Here is a 23,320-nt window from a genome sequence, read left to right on the forward strand (position 1 = left end):
TTAATAGTCGCGTCTCATTGTGGAAATTGCCAAAAAACAGTTTTCTGTGACACCTCTCTATTAAATTCACGGCTCTTGAATGAACTGCATCGTATCTTACATCAGAACATTTAGTAGAATTGCTTACAGAAGTTACGGGATGTGAAGGCCTAAGATATACAGAGTTCTCGAGCAAATATTCCAAGAACTGAGTTTGCGCTAATTTTGTGCCGTATACCTTACTCATGTATTTGATCCTGTTTTCCCTGATCCATTAAAATCAGATATCCCCCATCTGTTCTTCTCTCTCATTTCCTTGACTATGTTTACACTCATTTCTCCAGTATCCATGTTTACACTGATGGCTCCAAATCTATCCCCGGTGCTGGTTTTGCAGTAGTCTTCCCAACTCGTACATCCATATATCCTCTCCCTCAAGAGTGCAGTGTCCTTACTACAGAATTGTACGCACTCCTTTTCGCCTTGAAACTAATATTCTCTCTCGCTTCCTCTTTCGCTATTTTTACTGACTCCCGTAACTCTCTCTCAAATTGTATATGAGCTCTACCAACCCCCTTGTCTGTCTGATTCAGGACTGGTCGTTCTACCTGTAAGGTTTTGCTGGGTGCCCAGCCATGTCGGAATCCCCGGCAATGAACAGGCAGATACTCTAGCACGCTCCGCCGCAGTGTCCACACCTCACCAACCCCGTTCCTCACATATTTCAGCCACGAATCATTATCCTCACTTTAAGACCTTCCTTTAAGCCCGCTGGCAATATTTCTGGTCAAGTCATCTCACCAATAAATTACTTACTGTAAAACTATCAATCTCCTCCTGGTCAACAGAACAGACCCTTCCCGCTTGCGTATTGGCCACACCCTCTTTACGCACCCAAACCTCATGCCACGTTCTGATCCGCCCCTCTGTTCCTTAATCTTCCTCTTTCAGTTCCACACATCCTATTGTCCTGTTCACGCTTTACTGCAGCCCGTACCTCTCTTTCCCTCAGCGGTTCTCCCTTCACCGACCTCCCAGCCTGTTAGACGTCCTTACGGAATCCCATACTTTGACGAACTTTTCTTCTTCCTCAGACACGCAAATATCCTTCACTTGATCTAATTCCCTCTTGCTTATTCATAGTTTAATTCATTTACTCCTCTTCTCCGCCTTCACTCCTCTTTACCCTTTCCAGTACATGACCTTTGATGTGTAGCACATGTATTTAGCCTTTAAACCATTAACCCTTAAGCACTAACAAATACGTAATGAATATGATTTATATATATGACACACACACAACAAAAACCAACCACAAAACACGCATATATATATATAAAAATAATATATATATATATATTGGTAATGTATGTTAGGAAATGTATGATAATGTATATAATATATATTTGTAAAATTTTATTTATAATTTTATATGTGTGGTGTGTGTGTATATTATATATTTTTATACATATACCTATTATATATACCCCACATTCACCACCCACACACACACAATATATATATATAAGATATATATTTCCCATATATATAAAATTTGCATTTTTGTATGTGTATCTATATTTTTATATTTAATATATATATAATATGTGTGTTTTTGTTTGGTGTGTGTGTGTGTGTGTGTGTGTGTTGGTGTGTGTGTGTGTTATATTTTTTAATATATACTTATAATGTGTATATATTAGGGATAAATGAAAAATATATATTTTTCATTTTTGTGTATATATATTTAAAATTTTATATACACGTATTTATACTAAAATATCATATATGTATAATATTTTTATAATATTTATGTATTACATTATGTGTATATATACATATATATTATGTATATGTATATTTATATAAAAATATGTTTATATTATGTGTATATGCATATATATAAAACATATATAAAAAAATACATATATATTCATTTTTTTATGTATTTTATATTTTCATATTACACCGTTTTATATATTATTTACATATATATATATTTTTATTTACACACAAATTAATATTTTTGCTTTTACTTATATATATATAAATTTACATATTATGTATATACATTTATACATTGTTTTCTTTTACTTTATATATTTGTATATTTTATATCTATTATAAATGTTTATAAATGGGGTATATGCTATATATAACATATATAAATATATACATATTGTCTGTATATATATACATATATATCATACACATTTTTACACACACACACACACAACACACACACACACACACACAATTATAATATAACAAATATATATAATATGTATGTATTATATAATAAAATATATATGTAGTAATATATATATAATTTAAATTTACACATATACATATATGTACATAATATATATATACATATATATGTATATACATGTATATATATATGTATATACATATGTATACATACAATATTTATGTATGTAAATTTTATATTTATGATATAAATTTTTTTTATATTGTGTGTATATATATTTCCTTTTATATCCCGATTATGTTTTATATATACATATGTTTTATATACAATACTGAATTATACATCTTTATATATTTTTGGGTCTATATATATATCTATATCTACTATCTATCTCTCTTCTGATATATATTATATATATATATATATATATATATATATATATTTTGTGTGTGTGTGTGTGTGTGTGTGTGTATACATACAAACACCCACACATATTTATATATTTTATATATATTATTATATTATATATATATTATTTTACCACACACACAAAACACACGGGGTTTTATGTATGATTTCTTTTTTTAGTATCTGTAAGCATGTCTGTGTACTTATTATTACAATAGCCACAAGTAAACAAAAGAGAAGTATTATAATATTTCACGGCGCACGGGTTACGTAAAATGCATCCATGATAACACGCAACGTTATTCGCATGATAGAATTTTAAGAGTTGGTTTATTTTACACAAGCGCTTACACATACAAACATGCACATGCACAAAGCACACAAATATACAGATTTACACACATTACTACGATATGCAAACAGCCATTTTTTGTTTTATCTTATCTGTTATCGCGTACCTCCACATGGCTTTCGGTTATTTCAAGTGTTAAGTACATTAGTAGAATTGTGCGTCTCAACAGCACAGGAATAATACGGTTTGCTAGCAATGAACGAGCAACAGAAAACGGTTATGCTGACGACAACTAAACTATTATGTGTAAATCTTGTAATAAAAAAAAAAATATTTCAAAAAAGAGAATGACTTATTTCACTGTTTCCCATTCTACATATCGGACTGTTATGTTGATGCTGTTGGCATTCTAATGCAGGAACAATGAAAGGTAATAATATATGATAAGGGTTATGAATTACTGTGAAATCCCTATTGTCGGATTTCTTGATATGATATAGTGATATAATTTTTTTTTTACCTGCCTGAAGTGACAGCTCAAAAATGAATATAGGATATTAAAAAATATCCTGGAGTGAAAAGAAAACTCATCCCAGAGAATGTGCGTAATTCATACAGATGTTAAAATTTTAAATATTTATATTTAGTTCAGTTTCCCCTCCAATGTCAACACTACAGAAAAGCCAACGGTATAAAGCAGAGGCCTTTTTCGCAATCTCAATCTGTTTTCCAGGAATTATTAAAGTGATTTCCACGCCAGTGCCTCAGGGACGAAAGATGACAAACAGAGTGCCGTAAGTGACAGGCAAGGAAGGAAGAGAGAACATGGGTAAGTCCAGAATCAAGGAAAGACTTTTATTCACCAACACTATTTTGTGGGACGACTTTCACGTCCCATTATGTCGCAAACTTTTTTCCAGTGTCATTTTTACATTTTTTTGTTTTTCTTGAGGTGTTTTATGGCAAGTTGATTGACCTGTGCATAGTCCCAGGTGATGGCATGTTGCACGATGCATTGTGTGCGCTATAATCTATGATTTTTGCAGTGAGATCGTAGATTCGAGCGGGAAACCCCAAATTCATGGGGGGAAGATGGTTTAGTCGTGTTAGCAACCTGATAATCATTACCAGGCTTTGATTTATGGAAATACAGCAATTCAGAAGTAGGGAATTTTGTGGCATGATTTGCCAAATTTCCCTGTGGAAGATTGTATTTTGAGTAAAATATTGGTGTTTTTTATCAGAATTTTTTAAAAAAAGAAAATATTTCATTATGATAAAAAAAAAGGGGATAAAATCAAATTTGTAATGTATAAATGTGTCTTTAAAAGAGTTTTCCCTTCAAAAAAAAATATAAGTTATGACAACTTTTAAAATCCTTTGATAAATCTAAAAAAATTTTTGGTTAAAATTATTTTAAAAAATTTTAAAAAAGGTAAAGTAAAAAATTTATTAATAACAGAAAATTTACATACATTTTAAATGTCTATAACCAAACATGTTTCACATAAAAGACTGTTCTTAATTATGTTTTGTTAAAACTTGATAGAGAATACTTTTTAAATTTGCATATCTGAAGCCATAGTTCCAAAAAAATAGGAAAAAAGCATATTTATTAAACCCAAAAGCGTCTTATCCCCAAATACAAGTTGTTCAAAATGAAGCTCTAAAAATTAATCCTTTGAAAAAAAAAAAAAGTAGAAAGTATTACCTTTTAAAAATTGCCTTTTCATTTTGTTTTAATAAATTAAAAGTTAATAAGATGTCCCCTTTTTTTTGGGCTTGCAAACCAATTTTTTTTTATCACTGTGCTGTTGGTATGAAAATCTACCCAGACTTGAAAAGAAAAGGGCGTTTTTTTATAAAAATCAATTAAAAATATACTAACAAAAAAAATTATATAAAAAAAATACAAACACATACACAAAAAAACCCCACCCTAAAACATTAAAAAATACAAACCCCACAAAAATACCACACACCAAAAAACAAAAACCAAAATTCACAAAAACCCCACACACCAAAAACACACACACACACACACAACACACACACACAAAAAACACACCACCACAACACATCACATAAATCATACACAAACACATACAGACACAACCCCAAAAAAAAAAACCAAAACAAAACCCACACAAAAAACACAAAAAAAACACACAAAAACACACAAAAAACACACACAAAACACACACACACTATTATTATATATGTAAAAATACATATATATATTAAATATATATTATATAAATAATAAGTAATTATAATATATAAAATAGAAATGTGTGTATTATATATAAAAAATAAAAAAAATATTATATATATTTATATTATAAATATAAATATATAATATATACACATGGGTGTGTGTGTATATGTGGGGTTGTGTGTGTAATGTGTGTATGTTTGTGTGTGTGTGGTACTATTTGTATAAAATTTTAAAATAAAATTAAATTTTTTTTTTTTTTTTTAAACACCCACACAACACACCCACCCCACACACCCCCACCCCTCCCGACACACTACACTCCACCAAAACAACTACACCACACCCAACACACCCATTCGACATAAAGAAACCACCTCCACACCCCCCCCACGCCACAACACACCCCACCCAACAATAACCCAACACCCACTATTTAAACTTACATACCAACACACCCCATCATCCCCCCCACCCCACACACCACAATACCACCACCACACGTTTCCCCCAAAACCACCACCCACCCAGGCGAAACCCTAACAACCGATCACGCCACAACCACCCACACCCCCCCCCCCCAACTTCACCGCACCCCCCCCCCCCTCCCCCCCCAACCCCCCCCCACCAACAACCTATCCAATCCCCACCCCACCCCCCCCCCCCCCCTTTCCACCCCCCCACCACTCCCGCCCAAGGCCCCCCATCCCCATCACCAACTCCCACCACAAAACCACCCATACACCCACCCAAACAGTACCCAACAGCCCCACCAACACCCAACCACCAACACACACACACACCCCACACCTCACACACACCTACACACACACACACCAACACACACACACGATACACACACACCACACCACCAATACCACAAACCACAACCCACACAACACACAGACACAATACACTCATACACACAGACCCATACACACACAAACACGACACACAAACACACACATAACACACAAATACACACTAGACACCTCCACATACGTACACACAAAAAAAAAGAAAGAAAGATAGAACTATGACACGTACACACACACCAACCATGCATACACATTGACGCATAGATATAAACACAACATAGCTACATACATACAACATAGATTACATACATACACACATAATACATACATACACAACAAGAAACGGAAACACACATACAACACACACACACACACACGACACACCATACATACACACAAACACACACACACACACAAAAACACACACACACACCACATACACATACACACTACACTAATACACCAACACATACAGACACAATTGTACACATACACACACAAACCTACACAGCGACACAACACACACACCACACACACAACACACACACACACACACACACACTACACAACCAAGTATATAAAAAAACACCACAATACACAAACACACACACACACCATACACACCCCAACGAACACATACACACACACATACACACAAACACACACATAATACACAAAACATACACATACACATACACACGACATACACATACACATACACACCACCAAGACAACAACATACACACACACACATACACACAATCTAAAACACAAAATGCGACAACAACACACACACTTACAACACATAAAAGCACACACACAAAACACACCACACACACACACACACACAACGAACAACAGGAGTACAAGAACACACAACACACACAAACACACACTACACAACATATACACACACACATATACACACACACATATACACACACACCAAAGATAAACCACAATTAAAGAAAAAAGAATCCACGACCCACACACACAAACCCACACCCACACCCACACAAATAATAGAGCACGCACACACGGCACCCAAAATACACACAAGCAAACAGCAGAAATAAACAAACGATGCACCACACACACCAACACACACACGCAGCACATACACGCACACACAAACCTAAGACAGTACACAAACAAAACACCACACGTAACACACAATGCAAACACACGCACAAAAAAATACCACAACGCACAAGCACACAAAAAAAAAACGCAACACAAAAACACACAATAAACACAACGCAACTACAAAATACCCACGAACACACGCACCACACGCACACAACACACATCCACACACACAAGGAACACACACACAACACAAAAACGTCACTCTCTCATCTCACTCTCTCCGTTCTCCCTCGATCTCTCTCTCCTCTCTCGTCTCTCATCCTCTCTCTCATCCGCCCCCTGCCCCTCACTCTCTCTCCCTCTCTGTCTCTGTCTCTGTCTCTGTCTCATCTCCTCTGTCTCTCTGTCCAACTCTCTCTCTCAAATCTCTCTCTCTACTCTCATCTCCCTCCTCTCTCTTCCCTCAATATCTCCTTCTCATCTCTCTCTCTCTCTCCCATCATCCCCCCCCCCCCCCTACTCTATCCTATAACTCATCATCAGCTCTGTCTCTCTCTATCCGCATCTTCTCTCTGAAAAATCTCCTCTCAAATCTCATACGATATAAAGCTTTCTGCTCTCTCTCATCTCCTCCTCTCTCTGTATGTCTGTCTGTCCTGTCTCTCTGTCTGTCTCTCTCTAACTCCTCCTCTGTCTCTCATCTCTCTCTCATCGCTCATCTCCTCTCATATCTCTCTTACTATCTACATCATCTCTCATCTCTTTCTCTCTCTCTTTCTCTCCCTCTTCTCTCTTCGCTATGTCCCTCCGCTCGTTCCTCCGTCTCAACGTCTTCTCTCCTCGCTTTCTCTTCTCTCATCTTTCTCTCACTCTCTCTCTCTCTCTATCTCTCTCATCCCTCTCTCGTCCTCTCTCAAGCTTCTCTAATCTCTTATCATCCTCGACTCTCTCTCTCTCATCTTATTCCTCTCTCACCTCTCTCTCTCTATCTCTCATCTCTCTCTTTCTATCTCTCTATTTTCTCCCCTCTCTCCTTCTCATCTCACTCCTCTCTCTCTCGTCTCCTCGCTTCCCTCTCCTACTCCTCATCTCCTCTCTCTCTCTCCCTCTCGTCTATCTCTCATCGGTCTTTCTCTCTCTCTTCTCTCATCTCCTCTTCTCTCTCTCCTCAACTCTCTCTCCATCTCCTCTCGATTCTCTCTCTCTCTCTATCTCTCTTCTCTCTCATCATCGTCCTCTCCCTTTCTCCTCTCAGTATCTCATCCTCTCATTATTTATATAAATATTATATATATATATATATAAAATATAATATATAATATACATAATACACATACTTGATAATAAGTCATAAGCAAGCTTATAATGCCCTGGATATTTTTCATGCACCACAGTTCCCTGAATTGAATTCCAGCAACCTCCTATTCAGCCAAAGCAATGAGTTTCAACGGAGCTGCACCATAATGCAAGGTGTGCACTATCTATGATACACTGGTTTGTTATCTGTTCTACTTCTAGATGTTAATCATTTTGGTGGTTGTTTGGGGTTTAGTTTTATTAATCTATTGGTTTTTATTATTTATATTATATATTATCTCATCTGTTCTTCATATTTCCACTCGAACCTCCACCTTCTCTCCTCTACATCTCTTTTCCTCATCAATCGAGGATCCTCTCTCTCTCCCCTCCTCGTTTTTTTTCCTCTCTCCATCCTCTCTCGTTTTCCTCCATCCTCTCCGACTCTTTTCCTCAATCTCTCCTCAATCTTTTCCTCTCCTCTCTCTCTCCTCTCTCTTCTCGTACTCATCTCCTCGAGATCCTCTCTCGCATCCTCGTCTCCTCGAGTCTCACTCTCTCTCACTCCCTATCTCTCTCCTCTCTCGTCTCTCATCTCTCGTCAGTTTTCCTCTCTCTCTCTCTCAAGCGTTCACTCTCATTCTCTCTCTCCCAATCTCTCTTAAACCTCATCCAACCACTCTCCTCATCCATCTCAATCTCTCTCCCTCTCTCTTCTCATCAATCTCCATCCTCTCGCTCTCTCTCTCAGCTCTCGATCCCTTATTATGTTTCCTTCTCTCTCACTCTCACTCCATCTCTCACTCTCACTCTCGTCTCCATCTCTCCATTTCTTTTTCCCTTTACTTTTTATTTATTTTTTTCTTTTTATCTTTTTTTCTTTTTTCCTCTCTCTCTCTCTCTTTTCCCTCTCTTCTCACTCTCTCTCCTTCTCTCTCATCTCACAATCATAACCGTCTCTCATCAACTGAGATCAAAAATCATCCATCCTCTCGCACAAAGTCATGCCGTCTCGTTCTCTCGTCCTCTCCCTCTCTCTCCTCCCCTCTCGCCTCGTCTCATATCCTCTCTCTCTCTATCTCTCTTTCCTCTCTCTCTCTCTCTCTCATCTTTCTTCCTCTCTTCCTCTCTCTCTCGCTCACTCGTCTCTCACTCTTTCCTCTTTCCCCTCTCTCTCTCCTCTCATCACTCTCTTCTGTTTCCCTCTCTCGCTCTCTCTCAATCTCTATCTCTTCTCTCCTCTTCTCTCATCTCTTTCTCTCTCTTTCCCCTCTCTCTCAATCCCTCTCTCTCTCTTTCCTTCTCTCTCTCCCTCTCTCTCTCTCATCATTTCCCCTCACTCTCTCTCTCACTCCCATCTCTCATCTCACATCGTCATCCCTCCTCTCGGACTCTCTCTCTCCCTGTCTCTCATCTCTCCTCATAATCCATCGCTCATCACTCTTAGCTCATCTCTCTCTCTCGTTTATCTCTCTCCCTTCACCTCCTCTCTCCTTTATCCGCTCTCCTCTCCTCTCTCATCCTCTCTATCTATATATATCATATCTAATCTCTCTCTATCTCTCCTCTCACCACATCCCTCCATCCCATTCCCCCCTCCCCTCACTCGCCTACCTCTGTCCCCACCTCATGTCCCCTCTATCCTCCCTCATTCTATATCCCTAGTCCTCTCCTCCTCTTTCTCTCTCTCGTCCTCTCAAGTACATCGCCAAGGATCCAAACGCCTCTATCTCCGCTCTTCCTAATCTCTCCGCGGCTGTCATCTCCATCATCATCTAATCCTTCCTCTCTACTCGATACTCTCATCTCTCAGTTCATCCTATCTACTCGTCCTCCTCCTCTCTCTTTCTCTCTCTCCTACTATACTCGGTCCTCTCTCTTTTACTATACTCGCTGCCTACAATCCTCCTTTCTACTTAATATACTATTCTATTCGAGATATATTTTCCTCTCATCTAAAATATAATTCTCTTTCGCAATCTTCTGATTACTATCTCGATCGCTCAATGTACTCCTATCAAAGACTTTACAACTATATACTCTAAGTATAACACTATATATAGATCATATCTATATATCTATGACATATATAGAGTATCATATATATTTATTACTCATATATAATATATTTATAAGTAGCAATATAGTAAGTAGTCGATACATCTACTCTATATATAGATCTCAAGTCTATAAGAGATCTAATAGATCCTTCTATCATCTATCTAATAGCATCTATCAAGAACAATACTATCCAAGGTATCTTCGTAACTACTCCTTTTAGACATCTATATAAGCTATATAGATATTAAAATATAGCTAATCTATATATCTCTCGTATATCTCTAGTATATAGAATATCTTTCTATATAATATAAAACCTTTATTTATCTATCCTAATAATCTTTCTCTCACTCGCTCTCTCTTTCTCTCTCTCATCCTCTCTCTCTCTCTCTCTCTCTCGTCCTCCTATCTACTCCTCTCACTCTCTCTCTCTCGTCCTCTCCTCCTTCTCTCTCTCTCCCCCTCATCATCTTCGTCTCAATCCTCTCTCTCTCAAACCATCTCTCCTCCTCTCTCTTGTCTCACATCTCTTTCCTTCTCTTTTTCCTCTCAAAATCTTTCTCTCCTACTCTCTCCCTCTCTCTCTAACTATTCAGCTCCTTCGGTCTTTCCTCTCCTCATCTCATCCTAAACTCTATCTCTCTCCCCTCTCTAATCTCATCTAGCTATATAACCTCTCTCTCTCTTCTCTCTATCCGCCTTCTCCCCATCCTTCCTCCTCCTCTCTCAATATCCTCCGTCTCATCCACTCTCCCTCTCTAATATATATCATCTACTATCTCTCTCTATCATTCATCTCTCTATCTTCTCTCTATTCTCTCTCTCCTACGTCCCTCTCTCATCAATACAATCTATCTCCTCTCCAAACCTCTCTCTCGATCGTCCCATCTCTCGCTCTCGTCCTTCCTCTTCCTTTCTCAGCCTCCTCACTCTCATGTCTCTCTTCACTAATCTCCCTCTCTCGCATCACTCTCTCGTCCCTCACCTTCTCCCATTAACACCTCCATCCGCCGTCAAATCTATACTAGATCCCTCTCTCTCTCTCCCCTCCCTCCCTCCCATCCCTCATAACTCCCATTCCCTCACCACACCTTCCCTTACCCTCCCTCCTCCCTCCCTCCCTCCCATCCTCTCCACAACATTCTGTCTCTGTCTCTCTCTCTCCAGCATCCGTCTCATCTCTTCTCTCTCTCGTCTCATCCCTCCCTCTCCCTCGTACACCCCATCTGTCTCTTACTTACCTCTAATCTCCTCTCCTCTTATCTTTCCTTTCCTCTTCTCAGCTCGCTCTCTCTCAGCTCACTCTAATCCTCTCTCTTTCCCTCTCACTCTAAATCATCTAATCATATCACTCTCTCTCTCATCTCTCTCTCTCTCTCTCTTATCTCCCTCTCTCTCGCTCTTCACTTCCTCGTCTCTCATCTCCTCTCTCTCCACGTCTCTCTTTTTCAATCTCTCATCTCTCCTTGCACATCTCTCTCCTCTCTCCCAATATCTACTCCGTCTCTCTCTCATATCTCTCATTCTCCTACTCTAACTCAGCATCTCTCATCTCCATCTACTCCCTCTCACATCTCATCTTTCCCCTCTATCATCTCATATCTCTCTCTCCTCTCTCGCATTCATCCGACTCTGCTATCTATCATCTCTCCTCATCTCCACCCTCCTCTACTCTCTCCATCATTCTCTCGTCATCTCCGCTCATCGTCCCTATCTCTTTACTCTCTTTCTATCGATCCTCTTTCCACATCTCTCTCTCTGGCTCATCCTCTCTCTCTAGCATCTCTCGTATCCCTCATCCTATATCTCTCTTCATCTCTCTTTACCAACTCTCTCTCCTCTATTCTTCTTTATTAACTCGCTTATCCTATCTCTCTCCTTTCCCAATCATCTCTCCTCTAATATCTCGCAAACTCAATCTTTTATATCTCTTTCTCTCTCTTTTCTTCTCTCGATCTAATATCTCATCGTCTCTCTCTCTCCCACATCTATTTCTCTCAATCTCCTTCTCTCAATCTCGACATCCTCCTCTTTCCCTCTCTATCTCGATCTTTTACCGCTTCTCTTTCCTCCCCTCCTCCTCTCCTCTCTCTCTCTCTTCTCTCATCATATCACAGTCCATATCATCTCTTCTCATTCTCTACTAATCCATCATATCTAGTCATTCTCTACTCCATCTTTCCCTTTTCCCTCCCTCTCTATCATACCTCTCATCTTCTCTATTCTTCCCTCTATCTACTCATCGTATCTTTTCAAGCTATCTCTTTTCCTCTCTCATCCTCTTCTCTCGTCTTCTCTCTCTCTAATCTCCCTCTCCCTCCTCTCTCATCTCTCTTGATTCTCCATAACTTGTCGTTTCTCCCAATCATCAAGTCTCGTCTCAATACATTCGCTCTCTACTCGGTATTTCTATCTGTCTAACATCTGAACCGATTCGATCTATCATCTAGCTCTTTCTCTTTTCTCATCTCTTATCTCACCTCTCTAATCTTTATCCTCTCGCTACGTCACTCATCTCTCATCTCACTCTCGTTCTCCCAATACTCTACTTCTTGCTCATCATCTTACATCGTATCTATTGTCCTAGTTCTCGGTTATCTCTCATCAAGACTCTATATCACAAGCCTCTCCTCTTTTCTTATCACATCTAATTCTTCCTACTTTCTATAAAAGAATATCTATATATACAAAACAGTATAATCATCTCGCTATCTATACAATATCCCCATCTCTAGCAATTCATCATCACTTCGTCTCTCTCTAATACTATCGATATATATAATATATTATTTAATTATTTAGATATCATAATAATTATTATCTAGTAAATTAATCTAATTTATACTTTACTATAATAAAAAATATATATATCGCCAATATTTAATAATATATATCATAATACTATATTTATATTATATATTTTAATCTTATCTTTGTAATATTAAGTTATCTCCTAGATCATCATATATCATCTTTTTACAAATTATATAATATATTATAAATAATAAAAGATATAAATAGATCAAAATAAATATTAGATAGATAGATATATATATTTATATAATATATAATATGAAGTATATCATATAAGATATTATAATATATATAATTAAGAATAGATTATATTAATTATAAAATATATAATAATATAATATAGATATTTATATTTATAGATTATATAATATTAGATTATGCAAGAGATAATAACAAATAAATAAATAAAAAATAAAGAACTAAAATATATAAAATAAATCGGGAGAGATATAAGATAATATATAATATTATATTTTAAATTTAAATATAGATAGAGAATTAATATATTAGAATAGAGGTGTTAATAATATATAGAAAGAAGATTAAGAGATATATAATAAATATATTAGGGTAATGATGAATGATTAAGATTGTATATAAATATTAGTTAATAAGAAATAAGTATAATAGAGATATATTATAAGAGGGAGATAGGTTAGTAAATAATGAAAGAGAGAGATAGTATATAAGAGTATTATTTAATATATATATTTAAGATTTAGATATAGTGTAGATATATATATAAGGAAGAGATAGGTTAGAGAAGGAAAGAGAGATATGTAGAAGTAAGAAGAGAGAGGTAATAGAGAGGGGGAGAGAGAAAGAGATATATTAATAGATGAGGAGAGTATATTGAAGAGAGATAGAGATGAAGATGTAGAAGAGATATGTATATAGAATATGAATGATGAGAAAGATGAAGAGAATAGATGATTATAGAGCTATATATAGATATATATTTATATAGATCATAGAATAAGATAATAATAGAAGAGAGAGTATTTAATATATAATGTGATAGATAGATATAGGTATATAATGAAGATATTAGTTATATATAGATTTTCAGAGAGTTATAGAATATATAGAGAAGATATGTTAGATAATAGAATAGATATAATTAATATATATATATATAGATATAATTTATAATAAAGTATGATTTAATATAGAAGAATTATAGAGATATATAGAGATAAATTATATAAGAAATAATTTGAATAAGAATATATAATGATAATTATATTAAATTATAAGGAATAATTTATAGATAATATTAGAGAGAGTGTTATTTGAGAGATTGAGATATGAGAGATAGAAAAGAAAAAGATAAAAAAGAAGGAAAGAAATGATAGAATAAGAAAGAATAATGTAAAGAGAATTAATTAAATATAATAAATTAAATAAAGAATAATTTAGATTATGGATAATAATGAGTAGATAGAAGATAGAGAGAGATAGATAAGATAGTGTATAGAGAGAGCGATAGAGAAAAGAGTGAGAGTGGTGGAAAGAGAGATAGAGATTATAGAGTTAAATAGAAGAGTGTGGAAAATAGAGAGATATTATATAAGATAGATTTAGAGAGAGATAGAGAAGAGTAGTTAAAGAGATTAGGAGAGAAGGGGAAAGATAGAGATGATATAAATAGATGGAAGATATTTAGATATAAAAGAAGATAGTAAGAGATAGGGAGATAGAGAATATATTAGTGGGAAATATAGAGATGAGGTAGTATAGAGAGATTTAAAGATATAGATTGATATGAGAGAGAGGTTATATTATATGAGATAGATGAAGAGATTAGATTAAATTAGATTAAGAGATAGAGGAAATAGAAGAATAGAGATATAGATATAGATGATATTAGAGAATTTGAGATAATATATGATAATATGATAATTTAGTTTAAAGAAATAGTATAAATATAGTGTGAAATAGATATAAGATAAAATAGTAAGAATAATAGTTAATAGAGGATAAGATAGATGGAAAGAGAGGAGAGAAGATATTAAAATAGGATAGATATGAATTGGAAGAGAGAGATTGATATTAGGAAAGATATAGAGATATAAGGTTAAAAAGAGATAGGAGTAGATTATTGTGATAGAGAATATAGGAAAGAAGAGATATTAGTGATAGAGAGGGAGGGAGACGATGATATATAGATATATAAAGGAAGAATATAGTAAGAGATAATAGGAGTTAATAATAGATAATGGAGATGAAAGAAAGAATAGAGAAGATAGAGTGAGATAAAGAAATAAAGAAAGAAATAATAATAAAGAAATAAATAAATAGATAAAAAATAGGAAGAGTGAGAGAGGAAATAGATTAATAATATGAGATAAAAAGGGAATAGCTATATAGATAGAGATAGATATAGATATATATTAAATAAGGGGATAAGATTGATGAGAGAGAAGAAAATAAGAATAGTGAGAGTGAGAGGATGATGGAGAGATAGAATGGGGAGAAGAGAAGTGAGATGAGAGAATAGAGAGATGAGATAGAGGGAGATATAGATATAAGATTTTATATAAAAGATGAGAGATGTAATAATAGATAGATAAGATAGGAGATAGATAGGGAAAGAAAGATATTTTTGAGATGTATATTGATATAATTATAATATATAATATATATATCTATCTACGATTCTAATATATATATATTCATATACTCTATCTATAGATACAGATATAATTGATATCTAAATATATAGTTATATATGATAGAGAGATATATATATAGATATATAAAAAAGAGAAAAACTAATTAATAAATTAAAATTTAAATTCGATATAAATAAAAAAACCATCACTTAAACAAGTCCTATAATAATTTAATCTCTATACTAATTTAATTATGGTATCTATCATAATCAAATCTACATAAACCTCAACTCTCTTTATAATCAGATATATCGTATATATATATATACTATATTGTATAGATACTATATGTTTTGTAGATAAATTAGAAGATTTATTTATATATATATACTATCGTTAAGATCTATTTTCAATATCTATCCATATATTATTTTGTTTTGTTTTTTCTCTCTCTCTCTCATATACTAAATACTTATAGAATTATCTGAATTTATATAGATATAATAGAATGTATATATAAGATAATATAGATTGATATAGATAAAGTACTCGATATTAAGAATATATATTAAGAATATATATTTCTAGATATATTTTGATATGATAATACTATTATTATTATATAAGCAAAGAAATAGATCTAATAATATAGAATATTCTGAGGTATATTAGATAATAATATAATATATAATAAGATATTAATAATAAGAAGCCTGTATAAGTATATAATAAGTGAGAGGATATAAATATGATCTCGTAGTACTATAACATAACGTAAAAGAAATATTAAATAATAGATACAATAAAAAGTAACAATCTCTCGTCTACCTAATTAAAGATATACTAATATAGAATATAATATATATATAAGATTTTTAGATATAATATAGATATAATCAGATATAGGATAGAAAAATAATACGAAATAGTAATAAATATAAAGATATATGATATAATATATATAGATGACTATAGATATATTAATATAGATATAGTAAATATATAAGATAGTTATATATACATAGATATAAGATAGTATATATATATAGGATAATATAAATAAGTTAAAAATAGATGAGATATAATTAGAGTATAATGATAGAAGATAATATAGATTCGATATTAGGAATATAGATAAACTATATGTTATTTAATATATATATAATATATAGTTAGATATTACTATATATGGATATTTAATATAAGAGAGTGAATATATAGGTATAGTATATATAATATAGATTTTAGAGGAGGAGAGAAGAAAATAATATATATTTATATATATATATATATTTAGATATATGAATATAGTTTAGATATATAAAGTAAGTAATTATAAGAATATGTGATAGATAAGTATATAGATATTGTTTAATAATATAATATAATATAATTTATAATATTATGTTATACATATAGATTTCAAGAATAGAAGTGAGATATAGTATAATGTTCAATATATTTGTTTTTAGATATACGATATATATTTTATATATATAATAGATATTGATAATAGTTAGAATATAGAATAATATATAACTATAATTATTTTATAATAAGAATATATAGAAAATACATATATGAATAACTATAGAAAAAATAACATAAATAAATAAACGATCATAAATAGAATAGATACAAGATATAGCTCACTACCAGCATCATACGTAGCTACATATAAATAGATTTATACTAAAAATCCATCTATCTCCATCTCACCCATCTATTTCTAATCATATAATAAATATAATATCATCGATCTCTATATCATACCATCATCGTCTTCTCTCTCCCTCCTCTCTCTCTACTCCTCCCCCAATCTTCTCTTACAATCTCTCTCTCTCTCCCCTCACTCCCTTCTCCTTCTCTCATCTCTCGACCCTCTCTCCTATACTTCTCTCTCTCCCCTCTCTCTCATCTCTCTCTATCTCCTCCACTCTCCTATCTCCTCTCTCCTCTTGTTACTCTCTTCTCGTCTCTCTCTCATTCTCTCTCTCTCTCTCTCTCTCCCTCCATCTCCACCCCCCTCCTCTCTCTCTCCTCCCCCCCTCCACTCCTCTCTATACTCTCTCGTCCCCTCTCTCTCTCTCATCCTCCTCTATCCACCTCTAGGCTCTCCTATCTCTCTCACTCCTCATCTCTCTCTCTCTCTTTCCCTCTCTCCCGTCTTATTCCCCTCTTATCTCTCTCACTCTTTTCCCATCGTCGTCTCTCGTCTTACTCTCGTTCCATCTCTCTCCGCACTCACTTTCCCGCTCTCTCACATCTTTCCTTCCATCTTCCAAACTTTTACCTCTACAATCCTATCATCTATTTACTTACTCTCGATCTATACTCTCTCTCTCTCAATAATATCACAGTCGGACTATCTCAAATAAAATCTTCTCTCTCTCGCTCTCTACAACCAACTCTCTCTCTTCATCTTTTCTCTCATCGTGCCTCTCTCTCTCATTCCCTCCTCTCACGCCCGTTCTTCTTCTCTCCCTATCTCTCCTCTCTCTACTCCTCTCAATACCCTACCCTCCCTACCTGTCCCTCCCTCCCTCTCTTCCCCCTCTGTCTCTCTCTTGTCTCTCTCGCATCTCTCTAACAATCTCATCTCGTCTTCCCTACTCACGCTTTCGCTCTCCCTTCCCCTACCTATTCTCATATCAACACCCTCCCTCTCTCTCTCTTCCCCTCCCTCAATCGCCCCCCCCTCCTCACTCTCTCTTCATCTCTCTCCTCCTCCTCATCCTCATCGCTCTCCTCACTATTTTCCCGCTCACTCCTATTCTCTTTCCTCTCTCTCTCCTCTCTCTTGCCCTCATCTCTCAGATTCCATCCCTCTATCTTTCTCTCTCTCTACTCATCCTCCGATCATCTCAACTCCCTCTCGATCGTTCTCATCTCCCTTGACCTCTCGTCTTTCTCTCTCTCAGGTCCGCTCTCCTCGTTCTCTCTCTCACCTTCCCTCTCTTTCTCTCTCTCGTTTAATTCCTCACTCCGCTCATCTTTCCTCAATTTCACTACTCTCCGTCTCTCCTCTCCCTATCGCATCTTCTCTCTCTCCAATACTTTCATAAACAATCTCTACATCTCTCTCGTCTCTCTCTCATCATCCTCTCATCCCCTCCTCTCATTATTTCCTCAATCCAATCTCTCACATCACCTCATCTCATCCTCTCCTCTCCTCCTCTCTCTCTCCCCTCTCTCCGTCCTCCTCTCAATCGTCTCTCTCTCCTCTTCTCATCCACCCTCTCTCTCCTCTCAACTCCTCGAAAACAATACAAGTCCCCCTCTCCTCTCTCTCCACCCCTCCTCGCAACTCTCTCTTCTCATCTCACCCCGATCGCTCTCTCTCTCTCGAATCGACTCTCATCTCTCTCCTCCCCTCATCCCCTCTCTACTTCCCATTAAATCCCTCTTCTCCCTCTTCTCCACTACTCCTCGTCTCCAACCCCTCTCTCTCTCGCTCATTCGTTCTGCCCTCCTCTCTCTCTCTCATCCCCTCTCGATCTCATCTCCTCTCTCCTCCCTCTCGCATCCTCTGCTCCACCCTCCCTCTCCCTCTCAATCCTCTCTCTCTCCACTCTCTCTCTCTCTCACTAAAACCCACTTCTCATCTCTCTCCTCTCTCTTCTCTCTCTCTCTCTCCTCTCTTCCCTCCCACCCTCCCTCTCCTCTCCTCTCTCTCTCCCCTCCCTCCCTCTTCTCTCCTCTCCTCTCCTCTCCACTTCTCTCTCTCTCTCTCTCTCTCTCTCCTCTCCTCTCTCTCTCTCTTCTCTCCTCTCTCACTCTCTCTCTCTCTCTCTCTCTCTCTCTCTCCCTTTCCCACCCTCCCTCTCCTCTCCTCTCTCTCTCCCTCCCTCCCTCTTCTCTCCTCTCCTCTCCTCTCCACTTCTCTCTCTTTCTCTCTCTCTCTCTCTCTCCCTCTCTCTCTCTTTCTCTCTCTCTCTCTCTCTCTCTCTCTCTCTCTCTCTCTCTCTCTCTCTCTCTCTCTCTCTCCCTCTCTCTCTCTCTCTCTCTCTCTCTCTCTCTCTCTCTCTCTCTCTCTCTCTCTCTCTCTCTCTATCTCTCCCTCCCTCTCCCTCTCACTCTCACTCTCTCTCTCTCTCTCTCTCTCTCTCTCTCTCTCTCTCTCTCTCTCTCTCTCTCTCTCTCTCTCCACTCTCTCTCTACTCTCTCTCTCTTGCTCTCTCTCTCTCTCTCTCTCTCTCTCTCTCTCTCTCTCTCTCTCTCTCTCTCTCTCTCTCTTTCTCTTTCTCTTTCTCTCTCTCTCTCTTTCTCTCTCTCTCTCTTTCTCTCTTTCTCTCTTTCTCCTTTTCTCTCTTAGTCATAGTAGTCATTTCCCTTCTACTTTCTATAATTTATTTTAACTTTTTTATCATTATAGCTTTTCCTCTTCCATATATTTTAGCTAATGTTCTTTCACACTTTTTCATTTTTCTCACTAGCACTTTTTCATGCTTTAACCTGTTCTCCCTTTTCACATTCATCTTTATTTTATCCCATCAATTCTTTACTTTGCTTACCTCCTCCTCCTTCTTCCTTTCTTTCCTCTTCCTCTTCCTCCTTTTCCCACTTGACCTTTTCCTCTTCAATCTTTTCCTCCTCTTCTTTGCTCTCCATCTCCTCCTCCTCCTCCTCCTCTTCTTCTTCTTCTTCTTTGCTCTCCATCTCCTCCTCCATTTCCTCAATCTCCACCTCTTCCTGCTCTTCCTCCTCCTCTTCCTGCTCTTCCTCCTCCTCTGTTTCGCTCTCTGTCTCCTCCTCCTCCTTCTCTTCCTGGATCTTGTCCTCCTCTTTCTTATTAATCAATTTCAACAGATTTCTGTATGGGCATAGTTTGCTTACATAAACACACTCTTCATCCCCCAGATTTCGTAGGATCACTTCCCACTAAAAGTTTTCTCTATTTAGCATCCTTAGGTGTGAATAATGGGGGAGCTCTGGCCAGGGAGCAGAAGGCAGAGAATCCCAAGGTTGTTGACAGCGGCTGTGGGACGCTCTTTATCTATAACGATGCTATTGTGTTCTCGCCGCCCCTTTACAGGCAGCGGTATGAAATGGTAAAGAGCAAGATTAAAGAAATTAGTAATGGGTCCTTTATGAAGGTTAGTTGTGTGAAATTCTTTCTCATTTAATTTTCTCTAGGTTGATATAATTGATACTGTTGTTTTTGTATAATTATGACAGTTTTTATGATATATGATATGATATGATACAGTATTTTACTTGGTAATTTCCATCTTAGGTTGTGGACATGGGGAGTGCTGAGTTGGGTTTCTTTAAGTACCTTCGTGAGATTCCAGGTATCAGAGAGGTTGTGCTGGTTGATAAGGATGGCCAGAAAATGCAGGCAAGGAAGTTCATTTAGAAATATTTTTTATTAAATTTATTGCTTACATTTTGTATTCACAATATAGATGTTGATGTAAAGGCAGCAGTCAGATTTTTAGGGGGATAAATAATCAAACATGTATTATAAAAAAAAAAAATAAAGAAATAAAATTAGCAGAAATCATGCAGATGATTTTGATTTTATGGGAGATATGAAGGAGAAAAGTAAATTACCAAAATGAAGGATAGTGAGTTCATGACTTGAGCGTAATTTGTATTTTCCAGGATAATGAGTACAAAATCAAGCCTTTCACGTCTGACCATTTAGTGTTGCGTTCCAACCCACTGACTGTCCGAATGGTGTGTGGTGACGTAAGGTTTTGTGACCCAGTATTGCTAGGAGCTGAAGTGGTGACCATGATTGAACTGTAAGTACATCAAATTTCAAAGTAGGTTATCATAATGCATTGTGACTTAACCCATTGACACAAGATGACCTGATCCATGCCATCCTCCTAGAAGTCAGTTACTAGTTGTAACTAGTTTACCATTTTCTTGGCATTTCAGAATTCAGTGTTCTTTTTAATTTTATATTTCTGTCAGTATTGTTAATAGCATTATAATTATAATGGCAATAATGAAAGTATAAGCATTGATATTAATAGCACTAGGAAAAACAGCAAAACTCAGTTAAAGGGGAATCAGGGGAAGCCATGTAGGGCCTGCTAATTGACTGCTTGGTGGCAGAGCACTTGCGGAGCCATCATGTGTGGAAACAAAACAAGAGTAGACAGTACATTTACACATTACCATTAGGTTGAAAAGGATTAATACAGTATACACCTTTTTTCTTAATTTGTCATTACTTTTCAGTCTGTTAAAAGTGGTAAGACAATTTTTGTTGTTGTTGAATGCAGGATAGAGCACATGCAAGAATGGGATCTGCCAGCTCTGGTGAACTGTGTGTTTCATAGGATACGGCCAAAGTTGGTCATCATCACCACGCCAAATGCAGATTTCAACAAACACATCCCGAAATTCATTCCGGGGACATTCCGACACTGGGACCACAAGTTTGAATGGACGTCAAAGGAATTTCAGATGTGGTTTGTTGATACTTTGTTTTTAATCCTATAAAAGTACTTTCATTGATTTTTTATGTTGCAAAAGAATATATTTTTAGGAATATGCAAAAAGAAATTGGTAACAGATGTTACTGAGATCTGTCATCTTGATACTTATCTTCTGATTAACATTTCTTCCTTTATGGTAACATTCCAAAAATTTATAGAAAACATATTGTATGATTAATATATGTATTTTTATGTACAGGTGCCAGAGCATCATACAGACTACTGGTAGCTACACTGTTGAATACTCAGGGTGTGGACTTGGGCCAGATGGAGATTATTGTTCACAGGCAGCTTTCTTTTTTCGAATGACCACCGATGAGGAAGAGGCACTATCTCTCTCTATGAATAACTACTTACGGCTCAATGCTGAAGATATAAGTAAATTATCACCAAATACTAGTTATAGTAATGGAGGTTACATCCTGTCACCAGGAATAACAGAACCCAGTGCATTCAAGATGCTTGCCAAATATATCTATCCCTATGACAGACGAACCCAGAGTGAAAAGGATAGAGACCATGCCATTGCTCAGTTTCATTCATTGTTACGGTACTTGCGGGAGGGCGGCTCACCAGACTCGTCGTACATCGAGTGTCAGGATGAAGCAAAGGAGCTCATTGGAGGAAGAAATCAGATTGCTAACTTGAATTGTGACTTTGAATTTAACAAAGAGGACCCAGTCTCCTTTCGAGTGAATCATGCAGAGAGAGAGGAGGACATAAGCCAGAAGGTGTTAGAGGAGAACGAACATGCGTTTACGATTGTAGCAAATAAATATGCAGTGATATCCATGGTTGCCCTTTCAGCCTGGGTGAACCTAGGCCATGACCACACAATAGAGACATCTATTATAAGGTAAGATTTAAGCCCTATGTTCTGGACTCATGTGAGTATTATTTAAGACCCTTGCTTCTTCCTTCCTCCTGGGTGAGTAAATTTCTTAAATTAAAGTAAATCTAGTATGAAAGGGTTCTATGGTTATATGCAGGATATGTGATTTTTGTGCGATACGCTTTTTCAGAAATTCTTACGTTCAAAAGAGATTTGGGTAAAACATCTCTGGTG

At 36.2% G+C, this 23,320-nt stretch overlaps 1 protein-coding gene across 1 annotated transcript in view; it reads left to right on the forward strand.

Annotated features, from left to right (window-relative positions):
• LOC125038491 overlaps nt 1-23,320 on the forward strand; it is a 32,961-nt gene that overhangs the window by 7,994 nt on the left and 1,647 nt on the right. The window contains exons 3-7 of the mRNA XM_047631972.1: nt 20,660-20,895; nt 21,036-21,140; nt 21,407-21,549; nt 22,039-22,227; nt 22,454-23,110. Of these exons, the coding sequence (XP_047487928.1) occupies nt 20,660-20,895; nt 21,036-21,140; nt 21,407-21,549; nt 22,039-22,227; nt 22,454-23,110 (1,330 nt within the window). The remainder of the gene's footprint in view (nt 1-20,659; nt 20,896-21,035; nt 21,141-21,406; nt 21,550-22,038; nt 22,228-22,453; nt 23,111-23,320) is intronic.

The sequence above is a fragment of the Penaeus chinensis genome, chromosome 3, assembly GCF_019202785.1.
Source record: "Penaeus chinensis breed Huanghai No. 1 chromosome 3, ASM1920278v2, whole genome shotgun sequence".
NCBI lineage: Eukaryota > Metazoa > Arthropoda > Malacostraca > Decapoda > Penaeidae > Penaeus > Penaeus chinensis.